General features: G+C 48.6%; 1 protein-coding gene and 1 long non-coding RNA gene across 2 annotated transcripts; both read left to right on the top strand.

Annotated features, from left to right (window-relative positions):
* The first annotated feature begins 9748 nt into the window (after positions 1-9748).
* On the top strand, positions 9749-10046 carry LOC119315263. Its single transcript, XR_005152659.1, has 2 exons — positions 9749-9897; positions 9999-10046. It is a non-coding gene; the product is annotated as an uncharacterized LOC119315263 (long non-coding RNA).
* A 4644-nt stretch (positions 10047-14690) lies between these two features.
* LOC119317168 (transcription factor MYB30-like) lies at positions 14691-15879 on the top strand. Its single transcript, XM_037591578.1, has one exon. It carries the CDS (start codon positions 14820-14822, stop codon positions 15588-15590), a length of 771 nt encoding a protein of 256 aa, XP_037447475.1. The 5' UTR covers positions 14691-14819; the 3' UTR covers positions 15591-15879.
* Positions 15880-19327: the final 3448 nt, after the last annotated feature.

Raw genomic sequence — 19327 nt, 5'->3', positions numbered from 1 at the left:
GATTAGATAATTGACATAAATTTTCATGATTAAATTGATGAACAATTCAGATCAAGCAAATAACAGCAAATGTTCTTCCTGATTACATAAATCAACGATTCAGAAGAGAGTGAATGTAAATTGGTAGGATACTGGGGAAGAGAGTAATTTCGGTATCTTGGTCATCCAGGTTTGATTGTGTCATTGTTTTATGAAGAGAAAATTTGTTTTATCTAAGCGGACTACATCGCTGATATATATGCTGAACATCAGCCAGCACAATAGTAACGCAATCATTCTGTCACAATGCTCTAAATGAAAACAATATATAGAAGGGCATAGAGAGAGTGGTGAAGATCATTTAAAGCATCAGCAATTAGTTTATTACAAAGATAAAATAAAGAATTGAGGATTGACCTCTATATGCCTGGGGGAAATGTACAGTATGTGTATATCTCACAGAATTTAAGATGCATAGAATAAAGAAAAGAATGTATGATGGAATATGTATTTTGTTAGTAGGAGATATTGAGAAGATCAATTCTTAAATGTTGCAAACAAAGTAAGCACAAAATCTTGTTAAAAGAAACTTACTTGAAGCAGAAGAGGACCGGGGGCGGCGGGGCAGAGGCCAAGCTGAGCGACTCGGGTGGCGAAGGGCGACGGGCGGCTCCCGTGGCGAAGGGGCGGCGGCTCCAGCAGAGGAAGGGGCGACGACTCCCGCGGAGAAGGGGCGGCGGCTCCAGCGGCGGAAGGGGCGGCGGCTCCGGCGGGCGGCTCCCGCGGCGAGGGGGCGGCGGCTCCCGTGGACGAAGGGGGCGGCGGCTCCGGCGGCGCGGCTCCCGTGTCGGCTAACGGCTGCGGGAGGAGGAGGAGGGGGCGAGAGGTCGTGCAGGGCTGCGGGCGTGCTTGGCAGCGGTTTTTTTTTAGCGCGAGGGGCGGGGGAGGGTTAGCGATCGATGGACGTGGCTTAATGCGTGGTTTACAGTGTTAAACATAGAAGGAATAAGGGCCATTAGATATTGATGATGGATGGATCTGATTGTTTGGATCTGCCCCTCTCTTCCTTTTATAGTGGTAGTAGATAGTAGACTAGTTTTCCAATCGAGGAACACATAACCAAAGCTACCGCACGCGTGATTCGTTTGTCTATTCATTCACTTTGTCCAAAATTCTGCGAGTTGAACACCGGCACAAAATTGACGATTCACTCGATGAAGGAAAAGAAATGCTAGCCACCTACCAGAGACAAAATTTACCAGTCGTAAGAATCTATGCCGAGCAGCCTCTGTTTGGCCAAGTCCTTAGGCTTGAGTCATGGTAAAACCGAATCAGATTTACGACGGCGCTACTAGCGGTTGCATGTCAAGCCGGCCGAATGTTTAACTTGTTTTCTTGATCCGGTCAAGCTTTGCTTTTCTTATCTTGGAGAATACGGTGGAACGCGAATACGTTCTCGCCCTGTCAAGACCGCTCATAACACATTCGGGCGATACCACAATGTTGAGTTTGTTGACCCGGAGCCATCTTTCTACGTTAGCAACTAGTAGTAGTAAGGTATTAGTCCCCTTCCATGGCATTTTCTTTTGAACCGAGCTTTTGGGACCGTTAAGTTGCTTCAGACTGCTCTTTGTGTACGGTAAGGTCGTACCCAAATCGCAAATGTCGTAAAGCCAACAAGATTCAGCACTCACTCGTAAACAGTGGACCGGAACGGGAACGTCCTGTTTTTCAACGGCCGTGATGGATGGACCTAATTCCACGACGGCAAGTGACGACGACCTGACGGAGTGTCGACACCACATCCCACTTGCTCTTGGATACTGCATGTTTTGCTTTGCACGTATGAAAAACTCCTTCAGTCGCGCTCGTGCGTGTGAACGTATGCGCCTCCTAAATAATATCCTGCTAACTCCCCTACTCGTTTCTTATCCCTCTTCTTTAAGACAGCGGCCTCGTCCTGCTATAAGCTTGTTAATAGTGGTCAAATCCTAATTAGATTTTTATAAATCTACTAGGCTACAGCGATTCTCTGGTGTGAATACGCGCTTCTTGCGGTTGCCGCAGCGGGTCCTACTTGCCTGCAGTCCTACTTGCTTGGACTGGGCTCTACGCTCTACTCGACTCTATTTGTCAAGCTAAGTAAGGACGCATGCCAGTCAATACGACCTAGTAATACCAGCACTCTATAGAGTGTATATACAATGGACTACTGGCTGGTACAAATACAATACCATTCTCTTCCCTGCACGAGGCTATTGTGATTTTTCTGTTTTTTAACAGAGCAAGATTGTGACTTCCTGCTGTGCTGAGAACCGCCTTCATGCCTGGGGGCGGCAGACGTCGCGGATCTTGTCGTGGGGCAGGCAGGCCCCTTTCATGATTACTGCTAATTGCTGTGGATCAGTAGTGCGTACTGTATTAAATTTGGAATGGAAAGAGCCTGGTAGCTGCGTGTGCATGGATGCATCGGTTTTGATTACTTGATGCATGACAAGTTGGCAACGAGATGGAGAGGGAAAGGCATGCGTACGACTTGTATGTTGCGCACGGGCTCGTGTCTTGTCCTGTGCTGGATCCTACCATGGATGTAGAATATTCGAGCAGGACTGTTATCCTTTGGTAGTAGTATTATCTACTATCCAGAGGAATGAGTGTTCAGTTTTTGTCCGGAGGCACCGGTTTCATCGTCAGTTTCATGCGTGGACTACATGTACTGCTCCTTTGTCTTAGCTTAATATGGTTGAAGCACCCAAGTCCCCGCGCAAGAAAAACGAGGTCGCAAGCGTCAACTTTCTCTCGAGACAGAACAATATCTCCTACTAGTACTGCTCATGAACTTTTTTTCTTTCGAAAAGACTGCTCATGAACTTAACTAGACTACTTTCTTAATGACACTGGCCCGGCAGAATATCGCACACGAAAGCGAGATCATACGGCCAGTGTCAACACTTCACTACAGATGGTTGATGGACGACTCGTGTCCTGTCTCCTGTGTATGAACGTGACATCGGTCAGTCGTAGGAGCAAATGTTTGAAGCGGCATCATCAATTTCCTCGTCGCATCCACCAGGTAGGAGAGCGTCGTTTGCAAGCTAGTCTGACTAGCTTGGGCGCACATATGGCGCCCCGTTCGCAGTTTGACCATTGCCCTAGCAGCAGCGTAGGTTCTTTGGTCAATATATTACCTACATGCTCACATGCGTGCTAGCGTCCAAACAAAGTTCTATTTAGTGCTCGGTCAATTTATAGAAATATAATACGTACATTGAAATTTTGTATATGCTCAACGTCCTTGTTTTCAACGTATGAACCTTTCACCTCTAGCGTGATCCGCCTGTTTACGCGTCTAAGTTTGTCTTCCAAGTATAGTTTTATTCAATTTTATATTGTCTGAGGGCATCTCCAACGGTGACCTGTAAATTTTCTTCCGCATCCATCCACAAACAAGAGGACCAGTCCACTCACATGGATACGGGAGACCACCATCCAACGTTATTCTGTATATGTCCGTTAGTAAAGAGAAAATTTCTTATATAACACTATTTTAAGTTTTGTTTCCCTATTTGACATTGATTTTTTTCCTTATTTATCACCATGTCTAAATTTTATGCCCTTAAGTTTTGTTTCCCTATTTGACATTGCAAAACTTTTTCAAGTTATAACGCTTATGAAATTACTCTTTCGGGTTAAGGGTTTACTAATTGTACAAGGAGGGGTTTATTACTGTTTTGGCTTTAGGTGTTATGATTTTTAATATTTACTGTGTACTAGGGTTTACTCTAAATAAAATGGAGACAAACATAGAGATTAAGGGCCTGTTCGGAGACCCGCCGCTCCACGAGGCCGCTCCCGGAGCGGGCGGAGTTTCAGTTAGAAATCGTGGAGCGCGCATGTAGGTACTTCGCAGATTCCGAAATTTCAGGGAGCAGGTGGATATCCGAACAGGCCCTAAGTTTCATCTTCTGTAACTAACTTGTACTTCCAAATTCATGCAACTTTCGGTGCACCAAACTCAGCACAACACGGTTTACATACGTTTACCTAGTACATCTATTTTTATTTGCGTTCGAAGATTCAAAGATTGAATTGTCCCAACATGTGAGTTCATGGAAGATAACATGCGGTACAAGCACAAAAAGCTAGAAGCATAAACATCAGCAATAAAAGCACATACCAAACAGGATGTAACGGTTGTACCAACACAAAACCCAAATGCTGGTCAAGCATACAAATATAGCTAATCTCTTCCACAAAAGGTTTGGATATACCTCTACTATTGTTGTTACTATCCTTGACGTTTTTCAATCGCTAGCAACAGAATTGGATCTGTCCTTTTTACTCTACAACATTGGTGTTCAAACTTAAGAATTGTTGGAAATGAATAGCCTATTTGAAGAACAAAAAGCAAGGAAGAAGAAGAACAAAATGAATAATTTTCCCAAAACGCCACTGTTTCTGTACAAAACAATTTGCATCCACTATTTACTGAAATATCTATAATCATGAAACCAGCCCCACAACATGTATATCGCTTCACATTTACAAAATATATATATATATATATCAAGAGCTGTACCAGGTGAAATAGGTGATATATACATAAACATACTTCGGAATCCTGGCACTCATCGGCGGTCCACAATCGGCGAACCCCTTCCCCTTGTGCGTCACAAATCGCCTCCCCTAACTCAGTGGAGCTCTAGGGAGAAAGAGTATGAAATGGATTGACACATAGCTGCAAACAAACTAGCAAAATTTTTATTTTGACTTATGAAGCTTAATTAGCTGGGAAGTTTAGTGTCAAAGTTATGTTCGACGATACGTACACCGAAAACCCCAGCATTGACCCAAAAATATAAGATCCGCTCTATTTCGCTGTATCAAGCTGAATTTGTCACACAATATTTTGAATCGATCCCTCCTGCCGTGCGGAAGGATTTCAATTCGAACTTGGTCTGTCAAGCCCGTTCCCCGGTTGCATTTCGCCATGATACTGCTGTCTGATGCGCATGCATGATTGGGACGCATGGGTACTTAATTCAGCACGAATTAACAAATGATCCGCTATCGGGGCCAATTCAGAGAACCCGTCCAGCTTTCCTCGTCAAGTTGATGACTTGATTGATGTTGCTTTGTGCACGTCTTCGTTGCGGCGGGGCCGTGTCATTTTCACTATGGAGATCTTGATGGCTTCTCTGGTTCTATTATCCTCATCCCTTTATCTCATTAGAAAAATCGCCATTCATTATTCCAGAGATGCGAGTCTTTATTAATTTGACCACGTCAACTGAAGCTCGTTTCATTTTTGAAGAAAATAACTGAAGTCTAAAGGTTTTGAGCACCATTTCTCTTCTCGAAGAAGGAAAAAAATATATCTGTGATATCGGTATATATGGCCACTGAATCAACCTGGTACAGTATTCAACTTTCTCTAATTTTCCAACCTTGAAGCCTCAACTTAGCTAACGTACGTCACCCACATGTAGTACCTTATGAGAGACCAGGACAAAGCTGGTGTGATACCAGTTCATCCGTACAGACAGGCTAGCTTACCAATGTGATTACTGATTAATCTTGTAGTACATCTGTGTACCAGTTCATACATTTTGCGTGGTAATTAGTGCAAGTAACACTGAAAGCGTCACAAGATACAAGATAGCTGAAGTAAAAGTTTAATTGCGTCACATATAATGCTCTTTTAATCAATCAAAGAACGCCGCAAAGCCAGGTCTCTCCTCTTCTTCTTCAGGTGAAGCCGGGTCTCTCCTTGTTGAATCGATCAGTATTCAGTAAAAAAATGTACTGTAAAAGATTTTGAAAGAGTGATTGCTGATGACACCTCGACGTCGTGTCGACGGCAAGCAACCCGCGCCGATTCGCTACGACTTAGCAGAGACCAAATCAGCTCATAAGATCCACTCGATTATATCATGCATCCTCGCTCGTCTAAAATCGCCCACTTGATGATGATCACACAAGTCCCAAAGGCCAAAAGGTAGTTTGAACTTGGAAGTTGGAACCATGCTGATGACGGAACTGAAACCCATTCAGAGAAATTGGGAGGTGGTTGATAACTAATCAGACATCTCCAGCGCACTTTGCTTCGTCATACTACTACTAATCAGGTACTTACGGACCATACGGCCGGTTCGTCTCAAGGAGAGCGAAAGGAAGAAAGTAAAATGTTGCCGCCACCTTTCCGCTTTCTTTACCGAAAAAGGCTTTCGCCCCGCTTTATATTATAAAGCCAACCGCACAATAAACATCCAACACAGACCAACACACCACAAACACACACACACGGAGGTCCACAGGAACCACAATAGTACACCAAAGGGTCATAGCTGAGGGCACAACACAACAAGCCCTAAAACCAAAAGACGCACGCCACAATCCACATAGATGCCAGGCGGACTAATCAGGCTCAGGGGAAGGAGGCGGCAGCGGGGGAGCCAAGCGGAGCGCCATCGAGCGGAGATCGGAGAGGAGGGCGGTGATGACGTCCCGGTCCTGGGGGCGGCTAAGCGGCCGCCAAAGCTGCAGGTAGCCACACAGTTTAAAGATTGCGTCAGTCGCACGACGAAGGGGCACCTTCTGAATAACAAGCTTATTACGGATGTTCCAAAGCGTCCAGGCAAGAACCCCTACGCACAGCCATCTAATATGGCGGTAGCGGGCAGGGCAGGCGTTGAGCTCAGCAAGCAGGTCGGGGAAGTTGGTATTACATCACTGTCCACCAACCGTTTCGCGGAAGCAGGCCCAAAGGAACTGGGCAGAGTGGCACGAGAAAAAGATGTGGTTAGCATCCTCAACGGTGCCACAGATGGGGCACATTCCATCACCCGAGCCATTCCGCTTGAGGACCTCAACACCAGAGGGGAGCCGGCCACGGATCCATTGCCATAGGAAGATCCTGATCTTCAGCGGGAGACGGATATCCCAGATCAGGCTAAATGGTTCCGGGGCCGACGAGGGTGCAATGGCACCGTATAAGGACTTCATGGAGAAACGCCCAGAAGGCTTGAGGTGCCAGGACAGGACGTCCCGGTCCTCCGCCACCTCCATCGGCAGCAGAGCAATGTCCTGAAGGAGGGAGTCCCAGGCGGCCACCTCAGGGGGACCAAACGGGCGCCGGAAGGCGAGACGCCCTAAGTCAATAAGGGTCGTCTCGACCGAGACTCGAGGGTCAACTGCAATGGCAAATAGCTCAGGGAAACGCACCGCCCGGGGGGGCGTCCCCTAGCCAACGGTCGAACCAAAACAGGGTCGAGGCTCCGGAGCCAACAGATATAGAGGTGCCAATTCATAGTACGGGCAGGAGCTGGATCACAGACTGCCAGAACTGGGAACCGCCCGTACGTTGGCAAAAGGCGAGAGGCTGGCCACGAAGGTATTTATTGCGGATGATGGTGAGCCAGAGGCCTCCCTCCCCGTTGGCAATACGCCACAGCCAGCGAGTCGGGAGGGCAATGTTCATGCGTCGGGAAGAGAGGATCCCAAGACCCCCCTGGTCTTTGGGCTTGCAAATGTCGGACCAGCCCACCATGTGGTACTTCTGTTTGCCATCCTCGCCAGCCCAGAAGAACCTCGATTGGTATTTGTCCACCTCCTGGTGGAGGGTCTCATGAAGGCAGTAGAATCTCAAGAGGAACCAGAGGAGGCTCGCCAGCGAGGAATTGATAAGGATCACCCTGGCGGCCTTCGACAGCCAGCGGCCCCTCCAGGGTTCAACCCTGTGCTGCATCCTAGTCACCGTCGGTCGAAGATCCGCGACGGTGAGTCTGGAGTCACTAATGGGCACCCCCAAGTAAGTGGTGGGGAAGGTGCCCAGGCGGCAGTTAAGCCGGTCAGCAATGGACAAGGCTTCGTCCGGGTTGTAGCCAAGGACCATCACTTCGCTCTTGTCGAAGTTAATGGTGAGTCCGGACATTTGTTGGAAGCATAGAAGAAGGAACTTCAGGTTGGCGATGTCGGAAGTGGAGCCTTCAACCATGATAATGGTGTCGTCTGCATACTGGAGGAGGGAGACCCCTCCCGCACCAACAAGGTAAGGAACCACGCCCCGAATATGGCCGCATGCCTTGGCCTTATCCAGGATGACAGCAAGGGCATCGACCACCATGTTAAAGAGAAACGGGGAGAACGGGTCTCCTTGGCGCACCCCGCATAAGATGGGGAAGTAGGGCCCGATCTCACCGTTGATGTTGACCGCCGTCCGGCCGCAGGTGACGAGTTGCATAACCCGTGTCACCCAGCGGTCGTCGAAGCCTTTCCGAAGCAAAACTTCCCGAAGGAAGGGCTAGTGAACCGTGTCGTAGGCCTTGTGGAAGTCGAGCTTAAGGAACACCGCGCGGAGGTGTTTCGCTCGAACTTCGTGGAGGACTTCGTGGAAGACTAACACCCCATCCAAAATATATCGGCCTTGTATGAAGGCAGACTGGTTGGGGTGGGTAATAGAATCTGCAAGCAGGGTCACCCTATTGGCGTACCCCTTGGCCAGGATCCTGAAGATCACGTTGATCACGGTGATGGGACGAAACTGGCGGATGTCCGAGGCCCCAGGGACTTTAGGGATGAGGGTAATGATCCCATAGTTCAGGCACCCCAGGTCCATGGTCCTAGAGAAGAACTCATCGAAGAGGGCCATGACCTCCAGCTTAATGGTCTGCCAGAATGTTTTAAAGAACAAAACCGGCAGTCCATCCGGGCCCGGGGCCGAGGAGGGGTTCATTCCTTTGATCGCCGTAAGGACTTCCTCCTCCGAGAAAGGTGCCACTAGAGCGCCATTGGCCTCGGCGGAGACAAGCTGGTCTCCCGACCAGGTATCGGGGGCCAGTGTAGCCCCACCCCGAGGGGTGGGGGTAAAAAGGGCTTTATAAGAGCCATCTACGTGCGCGCGGATATCCGATGGACGAACAAGCTGAGTGTCGTCCGCCCACAAGGAATGAATGGAGTTGCGGCGCCGCCGGCCGTTGGCAATCGCCTGGAAGTAGGCCGTGTTGGCGTCGCCCTGAAGTACCCAACGTTGGGTGCCGCGCAACCGCCAGTAGGCCTCCTCGTCAGAGTAGATGGCCGAGAGCTGGTCCTCGAGATCGTATCGCAACATCCACTCATCTGGGGAGATCCCGGACATGTCTGCCCGGGCGTCCAGGGTCTGGATATCGCTTAAGATGGCCTTCTTGCGCTCACGAATATCCCGGCCAAGATTCGCACCCCAGCCCTTCATAAACTAGCGGGCTAGCTTGGCACAAAACTGCTAGGAGTCGACCGCGGACACGGGCGGCATTGTTTTTCTTATCCAAAAAACCGCTTCGCCATGTGCTCTGGGCAATGTAAAAGTTGCGGCTTTACTGAATAAAATGGTCGACTATGTCAATGATTTTCTAAATTAGTAATTCCATCTGGAAAGGGTAAACGTGAGGAAATGGTCTTCAAATTTTCTTAAAGCTTATCGATCTGGGCATACTTATTTTCTTAAGTCTTCATCATGTCAACACCGTTATGTGCTAAGCATTCAAAAAGCTGTAAAGTGTGTCTGCCCAGAAGATGTATACAGTTAACGTTGGTTCTTGTATACCTTGTCTTACATGAGAAAGAGTATGCGGTTGATGAATACTTCAGCACTGCCAAACCATCTGGACGTGCAGAGGCAGGCTAATCTATGACATTCTGCCATTTTATACAATCATGTTTGCTTCATGCATGATCAATCTACATCATTTCTCCCATATGAAGTCCCTTTGAATCAAAGAGCAGGCTCTATAAATCTGTGTTTTCTCAAACTTAACTACTACTTAACTTGTAATCTGAAATTAGAGATTGTGGCACACGATGCTGAAGTTTGACCTTGGCCATCGGGAAGAAGTTGTGCGGTGTGACATTATGAGAATTGGCAAGCAGACTCCTCTCCAGCTGGTACGTTCCCTGTGACATTATGAGAATGATACTATAGTATCTTCGGCTTTATAATTTGACTCATGTTGAGTTTTCAAATGGGTGTCTTCTTGTTTGCGCAGAGCTTGTCACGAGATTGTGCTTGCTGGCATCAAGCTATGGACTTGCTAGAAAAAGATATAATGGTGTGTTTGGTGCTTATACGAGGCCCCAGAAGATGATTATATGTACTACTTTATTTTATTCTTTGTGTTTTTCTGTATATTGCCAAACAGATTTAGAGCATAGCCATGGCATTATGTGGTATCTGTGTGTGTTCCCTACATTTTTTGTATGTTGATAAACATGGAAACACGCTGTCAGAGTGGGTCCGTTTGTATATCTGAGTGTCTACACATGAATCTTGACTATATATAGTAGTATGGGCACAAGAACCCTTTAAATTTTGTCATATGTCACATCTACTAATTTTTCCTTCCAAATGTTTTAAGTATTGAGAATTCTGAGAGAAGAACAATTCTGCATATATATTATTGGATTGATGAATGTAAATATTATGAAATATAACACAAATGCATTGTTGCATGGTTCTGTGTTTGAAATTCGAAGTCTGTATGGGGGTGGAAGGAAAGGATTGCGAGTCATGCTGCTATCTCTGCCTCCTCAAATGATGCTCGCCACTTATGTTAAGGATTTATGTTTATTTTAGTCCACCAAGAAAAAATAAATTAGTGACCAACTATGCTTATCTACTACCACTTCAAGATTTTTTTCTTTAAAGGTCTGATAATACATTTGTAGATTTTTTGACTGTTTTTGTTACTACTATAAATTTAGTTACATTTCTCAAAATAAAAGTAAATACTAAAATTTTCTATGAACATACAGATCTTAATTTGAATTTACTGTAATTTAGTTACATGAATTATTAAACTCTCGAAGAGCATGTAACAATCACAATGTATGTTTCTCATGCTCAAAGGCTATTCCATGTGCCACTACTCTTCCATCCGATGGCAGTGCGGAGCTAGATAGGGCCGACCAAGGACATTAGGGTGACTTCTTCACATCCACACTTCATGGTCCGAAAAGCGATAATTCAACCAGTGGCAACACAAAGGCATATTCACCTTATAAAGAATGAGGGTAACGTTATTTCTGACGTTTGTTGAAATTGAATATAAAAATTTGGCCTGTAGTGGTACGCAGAGCAGGTTTTTCGATAAAAATCACCCAGTGCAACGCACGGGCATTTGTACTAGTATTTTCTTAAGTCTTCATCATGTTGACACCGTTATGTGCTAAGCATTCAAAAAGCTGTAAAGTGTGTCTGCCCAGAAGATGTATACAGTTTTGAGTGTTTACAGGTTGGAGAAGCCCCCCTGCCCTAGGCGACTTGGGGGCTTCTCCAACCCTAGGCGCCGCCGCCGCCGCCCTCTCTTCCTCCCCTCCTCGCGCCGCCGCCGGTTGAGGCCGTCGGGTGAAACCCGCGTGGCAGACGACAGCGGCGGGGGGACTTCCTCTCCCGACTCCCCTTCCTCCGCGGGCGACAGATCTAGGCGGCAGGCGGCGGCGTCATGCGGCGCTCGCGGTCGGGCACGAGGTGTCAGAACTTGGCGAGCGGTGGCGGGGCGTGGGGCGCGCGGTGGCGGGCCTCGGCAGGTGGTGGTGGGCGCTGGGCTCGCGGCGGCGGGCCTCGGCAGGTGGTGGTGCGCGGCGACGCTCTGGCGTGTGCAAGTGGCGACGCTCTGGCGTGTGCAAGTGGCGGTGGTCGTTCCCTTCTTGAAAGGCATCGCCGTGGAGAAGTTCTAGAGTACGATCTGCTACCTCCGGGGGAAACCCTAGATCGACGGATCAGAAGATGGCGACGCATTTGTGTCGTTTCCTCCTTGGAGGCATCTTTCTTGGAGGTGTACGCGGGCTCGAGGTACTAGTGGACGACGTCTTTGGTGGAGTGGTGCTTCATCATGCACATTGATGGTGACAGATCTCGATGGCATGGCGCTCTGGAGATTAGGCGTGTGATGTGCGATGATCGACTCGCGCAGGAGGGTGACACTGTCTGGCGTCGTGGTGGCGTCGACAGAAGCTAGACCGGGAAGGTAGATGCAACAGTACATCTCTGAAGATGGATTGGTGACAGGTGGTTGTGGCGACCTCATACCCGGAAGGCGTCCTGGTTGAGGAGTGCGCCGGACTGGTGGGTGTCCCATACCCGGCAGGCGTCCTGGTTGGGACCTCAGGTCTTAGATGTTAAGTTTGGTTGCGAGGTCTGTTTGGTATTAGGCCTAGACTATCAGCATCCCTTCATCAACTGGATAGGAGTAACGACAGATGTTGCCTAGACGGTGGCTTTAGTCTTACTGTTGTATAACTTTATAAGGTCTTGTATGAATAATTAATAAAGTGGCAGCATGCATCGTCCAAATGTAGAAGCCGGGGATCCTTCTCTTTTTCTAAAAAAACATGTTTGAAAAATCTTGATAAATGTGTTCTTGAAAAGAAAACTGAATACATATTCTGCTTGTTTGGGTCACAAATATTTTTTATGAAAATGCCAAAGGCCATATATTGAGTAGCCTAAACCATTACAAAAACATCCTTACAGAAATGGGAAAATAAACCCAAATCCAAATCGTTTGGTGTGCCCAAGAACACAACACACGGCCGTGACCAAAACTGCTGCCGCGTTTGAGTCTTCGTTGGAACAGAGCAAACTTGTTGAAATCTAGTAACTTGTAGAAACGGTGGCTAGGAAGTCAAAGACACAAATCAGAAGTTGTCGGTGACCATGATCTGCGTACCAGATCGTAGCCCCAAAAAAGAAAACATCAGAGAGGGCCTATAAATGCCCCAGGTCCGATGAGGCTATTTTGGGGAGTACATCTCTCACATGCTTCCCAACGACGTCGAAGCTGACCAACCTTTGTCGATCAAAACTAGAGTCAGAGGACCAAGATGCTCAGTCGCGCCATCTGCCCCACAGGACATTGCCATCGATATAAACAAGTAGAAGAAAACCACCGACTCGATGAAGAAAATTTATGGACACACCATCCTCCGCACGTCACCCAATGATGCCAAGAAGCATCATAGAAGAGGACGAAGCGGGAATCGCCTTACCACCGACGACTAGGGATGAAACCTAAACTAAAAACCTTACCCTATCATCAATGGTTTTAACAACAGGGTCTCTGCCCCTCCCTGCGTCGAAGCGGTGGAGGGAGGGAAGGAAGGCTCATGATCTCGTCGAGGAGAAGGTAGATCAACATCGCCGCTCTAGCTTCTAGAGTTTTGATGGAGGGACGGAGTAGGAAAACCTTTAGAATGATCAATTGAGTACTCTCTCAACCACACAACATTTCCAAGGGGTACGGTATAAACAAGGTAGTATGATTTTTCAGAAATGTTCATATTCCTTAACCAAGATGTGTCGGTATATATTCCGTCACACGATATACATCTATGATTTTTTAGATTTTTGAAATAGGAGTTGTTATTAGAACAATTGCTAGTACAACTTTTTTTGGAAATGGAGGTATACCTTCGGCCTCTGCATCATGATGATGCATGCGGCTCTCTTATTAAAAATCCAGAACGTATCATCGTAAAAATCTTACAGCTCGCAAACGGAGCAAAACAAAGTACATAAACCGGAAAATTACAAGTGGACAAAGGCAATCGATACGGTAATAATAATGATAAACTCTCTAGACTCCTATCCTGTTATGCGAACGCTATCCGAACCGGTTGAATATAACCCGAGCCACCATCTCCCATTAGTTGCACCCAGTAACCAAAGGCTTTCTGAAGTCCATACAAGTGAGTAAGGACCACGTACGGATCAAAGCTGTAACTCTAAAAATGACCTGTAAAAAAGTTAAGTTATGTTGTGTGTTAAAAATCATATCATTTCTGCAGTTCCATATAGCCCATAATAACGCACATATTCCAATCCGAATACGAGCTGCCGTGATCTGTTCAACCCCAACTAACCACGTCCCAAACAAAGACGCAATATCTACTGGAGGATTGATATTAAAAACTATATGAATCGTTCTCCAAAGTAACTTGGCAAGTGAGCATTCAAGGAATAAATGTTGTTTTGTCTCATCCTGAGCACAAAAACAACACCGCGAATTGCCTACCCATCGCCTCTTAAGTAAGTTGTCCTTTGTGAGTATTACTTGCTTGTGGACAAATCACATAAAATTTTTAATCCGTAAAGGAAGCTTAACCTTCCATATATGTAGTGACCTTGAGAGGGGGCCAGAATTAATCAGATTCGTATAAAAAAATTTCACCGTAAATATTCCATTTTGCTTGATGCAAACTGCAGTTTACTCAAGGATTGCTGTAGTGCTTGTCTTGCAGGCCCCTGAATCTGATTGATAATCCAATTGATGTTTTTGTTGCAGCTAAGCTAAGTACGCCCACTCCTGAGACAATCGAGGCAGCAGTTCACTAATCATTTCAGAGAGAATAAGGCCACCAGAAACACATGCGCATCCAACATGTGGATTTTAAAATGGGCACACGAGTATATATTAGTAGTAACTAAAGTAGAAGCAAAGCCAGCAATAAACAAGGAAACAAAACCGTACATGGGCTCCATCCAATTCCAAACAACAGAAAAAAGGACAAGTGGGAGCGAACGTTGCTATTCCGCCTCGTTTTGTCACCCAGCGGTGTGGCCATTCCGCTCGATCCTTCCCAGAAGCTGCCCATGAACCCCAATTGACCACGTTTTGCTGTCGACGCGGGCGAGCATAAATAGCCCGACGCCCTCGCAATCCACAAACCATCATCTGCTTCCTCCGAGCATCCGACTCCCTCCCTCGCCTCCGACCCATCACACACACAGCGCGAGCGTCTTATCCGGGCCTGCGCAAAGAAAAGAGAAGAGTGCAGAGGAGCACACAGAGACAGAGTAAGCAACAACAATGGTGAGGGCTCCTTGCTGCGAGAAGATGGGGCTCAAGAGGGGCCCGTGGACGGCGGAGGAGGACATGACCCTGGTCGCTCACATCGAGCAGCACGGGCACAGCAACTGGCGGGCGCTGCCGAAGCAGGCCGGCCTGCTGCGCTGCGGCAAGAGCTGCCGCCTCCGGTGGATTAACTACCTGCGCCCCGACATCAAGCGCGGCAACTTCACCAGCGACGAGGAAGAAGCCATCATCCAACTCCACGCCATGCTCGGCAACAGATGGTCCACCATTGCGGCCAGGCTGCCTGGCAGGACGGACAACGAGATCAAGAACGTCTGGCACACACACCTCAAGAAGCGATTCGAATCCTCGTCCAAGCCGTCCGGCCAGGCAGCGCCTAAGCGCAAAGCCAAGAAGCCTGCTGTGGCTGCGACTGCGAGCGCGCTAGAGGGACCGACCTCCGAGCCGGCGGCGTCGTCACCGGGGCAGTCCCTCTCCATGTCGCCGGGGCAGTCCCTCTCGACGTCGTCCGCCGCTGACTACTCGATGGCCTCGTCGTTGGAGAACACGGGCAGCTCTTCCTCGGAGTCGGAGGAGTTCCAGATTGATGACAGCTTCTGGTCGGAGACACTGGCGATGTCGGTGCACAGCTCCGGTTCCGGGATGGAAACCAGCGACACCTTCGGCGTAGATAGTGCATCGCCGTCGTCGAGCAACGATGAGATGGACTTCTGGGTCACACTGTTCATGCAGGCTGGTGACATACAGAGTTTGTCGCAGATTTAGATTTTAATGAGAAGATTGGGCCATGTTCATATTTCTCGCTAGCATTCGCGGCGGACCAGGCGAACGGCCTGGCCGAACCTGGACCAGGAGTCCAGGACGAACAAAGGGGCCATTTTGGCCGGAAGTTTCTGTAGTTCGTCGGCTGAGTTGACCCTTGTTGCTGGCTCAGTTTCACGTGTGCATTGGCTGGCCATAGGGAGAGAATTTTCTCGAGGTAGACGAGGGATAAAATACCAACAATTCTGCTGGTAAATTAGAATAATAACCCGAACATTTGATCACTACAGGAAAATCACACGTCACCTACTATCAAGACATACCTCGACTATTTTCTTTCGAGAGTATGCCAATGACGTACCATATCTTTATAGAAGGTAGAAAAAATATATTTACAAGATGTGTTAACGGGATGCGCACATTCGGTCGACGACACAACCTTTACACCCACACCTACAAACAAAGCCTTATAGCTACTCTCTCACAAAACGTTGTAAACCACCAACTCCACCCAAAGTTTGCTTCCACTCTGCTATCTCCATTAAGATCATCATGGCCACCTCCCTCGGTCTCTTTTGCCGGTCCATCCTGCCGAATACCCTCGCATTTCTCTGTTTCCATAGCGCCCATATTGTCGCAGTGAATACCGTGTCAAACCCTCTCTTTTCTGCTTTGTGGTAGTTACCCCTCTCTTTGAGCCACCATTGCAAAGTAGTGTCAGTCGATTGCGGGCCATGTACTTGGATCCCAAGCGTGTCCCAGAGTGAGTACCAGACCTCTTTCGCAAACGTACACCTTGCCAGTATATGATCCGCATCGACTGTCAAAACACGGGTTACACTTGCTTACATACCTTGACTGTCAAAACACGGGTTCACGGTCCTACATAAGCCAAGTATATATGCAGCCGGGGAACGACACCCCCTCCCAGGCGGCAAGGAGGGAACCCTAGCGGATGCCGCTGGGCTCCCCCTCCTCATCTCCTCGCTCCCTCACCACCACCAGGGGACGGAGCGCGGCTGTCGCTGGCGGTGGCGGGGAGACTTCATCCTCTTGCGTGCGGCCCTGACGCGGGACGGGGCGTCCGGGCTGGGGTGCAGCGCTGGCGGCGGGTGCTGCGGCATGGCGGGGCACCCGAGTGGCGTGACGACATCAGCTTGCTGGCTACGCAACGGGCGGAGTGTGATGGGCGGAAGGGGCTGGAGCAGCGCGGCCCCGCCAGATCTGGCCGCATGGCGACGCGGGTTGCGGGTGACGAGGGCTGCGGGCGGCGTCGTGGTTTTGGCGCGATGGTGGTCGTCTATGGAGCGGTGAGGCCTCGGCTGGTTTGGCCAGCTGGCGGCTGGTGACCGGGGTGGTGGTGCGCGCTTGGCGGCGGACCCGTCCAAATGGGGGTGTGCGGGCGTCAGGCGACACGGGGGGCGGGCTGCGACCTGGTGGGGTCATGGCTATGGCCGTGGACCATGGCGGTGCGCCAGCTGCTGCTACTGGCGGTGGCGGTTGCCAGCCAGATCGGCTCGGATTTGGCCCATGGCCGCCGGTTGGCGGCTCAGGGCTGTCCCCCGGGGGTCCTGGTGTGGATGTGGGCTGCCATGGTGTGGCGGTGGCTCATGGCGGTGGTCTGGGCCATTCCACGGTGGCGCTGGTCTTCTTTGGCGTCGTCCTGTCAGTGAGCGGCTTGCGAGGTGGCAGGTTGGTTGCAGCGGTGGTTGGCTTGTTCCGGCTTCTTCTTTCTCGTAGGCGGCCTATGTCAGCCTTCGATTCCTCTCCTCGTCGTTCGGGCACTACTTTCATCGAAGGGTTGTCCTTCTCCCAGCTACGGTCCATCGCTCGTCTCGCGCCCGGTGCGGCAGGACCAATCTCGTCTCGCGCACAGTGTAGTAGGACCGAGCTCGTCTCGTGCATGGTGCAGCAAGACCGATCTCATCTTGCACACGGTGCCGCGGGACCGAGCTCATCTAGCACCCGGTGCTGCAGCGTGGGTCAATGGAGGCCAGTTTTGGCCGGCCTATTGGGTCTCGGCGCAGGGAGCTGCCCAGGGATGTGAAAGGCAGGACCTTTTCGCTCGTATCTTTGGTTGGGGTAGCGGTGGATCTTGGGTGAGGTGGTGTCAAGGTCTTGGCTGCTAGGGCGGCGGCCCTGTTGGTGTTAGTGTGGTGCTCATGGGTAGAGCCCGTGGCTTGGTGCTACCCGGTGGCCATGGCTGTGTGGACGGCGTGGTAGTTGGGGTGTGGCGTTCGGTGGCGATAAGTGTTGTCCGAGGTGAAAACCTGCTCTATCTTCGGACAAACCGGCAGCGGCGAAGCTCGTTCCCTTCTTGAAGGCGTCATCGCGTCTCTCACTACCCGTCATGCGGCTCCAGGGGAAACTCTGATCCTCGGATCACGCGGTGGCGACGCTCCAATATCGTATCCTCCCCGAAGGCGTCGCTTTGAAGCCCACGGTTCATCATATGCGGTTTCATTTTTTATAGACATAATTTCCTATAGACATTATGTCTGGGATAAGTAGACCGTTAATCCAATTGCATCTACTGATATTGCTCCACCCCAAGACCGCTATCCAGCATGCATCACAAAGTATTAAGTTTACAAGAAAAACATAGTAACACGATAAGCAAGATGACATAACGTAGACAAGAAGAAATCTAGCAATAAGATTAAACCCCATTGTTTTATCCTTAGTGGCAACATTACAAAGACATGTCTTATCCCTTTCCACCATTAGGATATAGAAATCACCGCCAAATTGAACTCACTACTATGCATCACTTCCTCTAAAGAACTACTCATGTATCTTGGCCAAAGAAAGACTCATAGATCGGAAAGCATACATAGCTATTTTATTATGCACCAAAGAAACTTCAATAGATTCAATAGAAATCAATGAATAAGTTGGTCATAAATCCATAATTCATCAGATCCCAACAAACACACCACAAAAATTACATCGGGTTGATCTCAAAAGAGAACATGGTATTCAAGATCCAAAAGAGGGAGAGAAAGCCATCTAGATATTATTATGGACCCATAGGTCCTGAAGGAACTACTCACACACTATCATGGAGGCAACAAGGTCGACGAAGATGGCCACCCCAATGGTTTCCCTCTCCCGCAGAACTCCAGAACATGGCTTCAGATGGGTCCGCTTCAGAACAGAGGCTTGCGGGAGTGATAAAATTGTTTCAGGTCTCGCTCTGAGGGTTTTTGAATATATGTGAATTTGCATGCAAGGAATTAGGGCAAATGAAGCCACAAGTGCCCCACAAGCCTGGGTGGCGCGCCGAGCCACCACCCTTGTGGGAGCCTCATGGGTCTTCTGGTCTTCTCACGAAGCTTCTAGCATCTCTATTGTTCCATAAAAAATCATCAAAAGGGTTCATCGTGTTTGGACCTTCATGGGTACCAATTTTCTGTAAAACCAAAAATAAGAAGAAAACAACAAATGGCACTGGGCACTGGATTATTATGTTAGTCCAAAAAAATATAAAGTTATGGAAAAATATTGTAAGAATGAATAGCATGAAACAATAAAGAAATTATAGATACGTCATAGACGTATCAAAGCCCAAAGAAAGCCAAGTCAGCAGCAAAAGAAAAAAGGCTTCCCAAGGAGCTTCCAACACCACTACCTCCCAGAAGAAGAGGAAGGCTAGGCCCCACACAAACAGTTCAAGTGCCCCTCACCTCTAGCTCCATACCTATGGATGAGTCATAGAACTCGCCCACCAATGCAAATCA

Source organism: Triticum dicoccoides, chromosome 6A (assembly GCF_002162155.2).
Source record: "Triticum dicoccoides isolate Atlit2015 ecotype Zavitan chromosome 6A, WEW_v2.0, whole genome shotgun sequence".
NCBI classification, from domain to species: Eukaryota; Viridiplantae; Streptophyta; class Magnoliopsida; order Poales; family Poaceae; genus Triticum; species Triticum dicoccoides.
The sequence above is the reverse complement of the archived record's forward strand: the minus strand, read 5'-3'. Positions and strand labels throughout refer to the sequence as shown.

Bases quoted from the DNA above. Each gene is read 5' to 3' on its own strand.
- LOC119317168 (XM_037591578.1), top strand. From the start codon at position 14,820: ATGGTGAGGGCTCCTTGCTGCGAGAAGATGGGGCTCAAGAGGGGCCCG.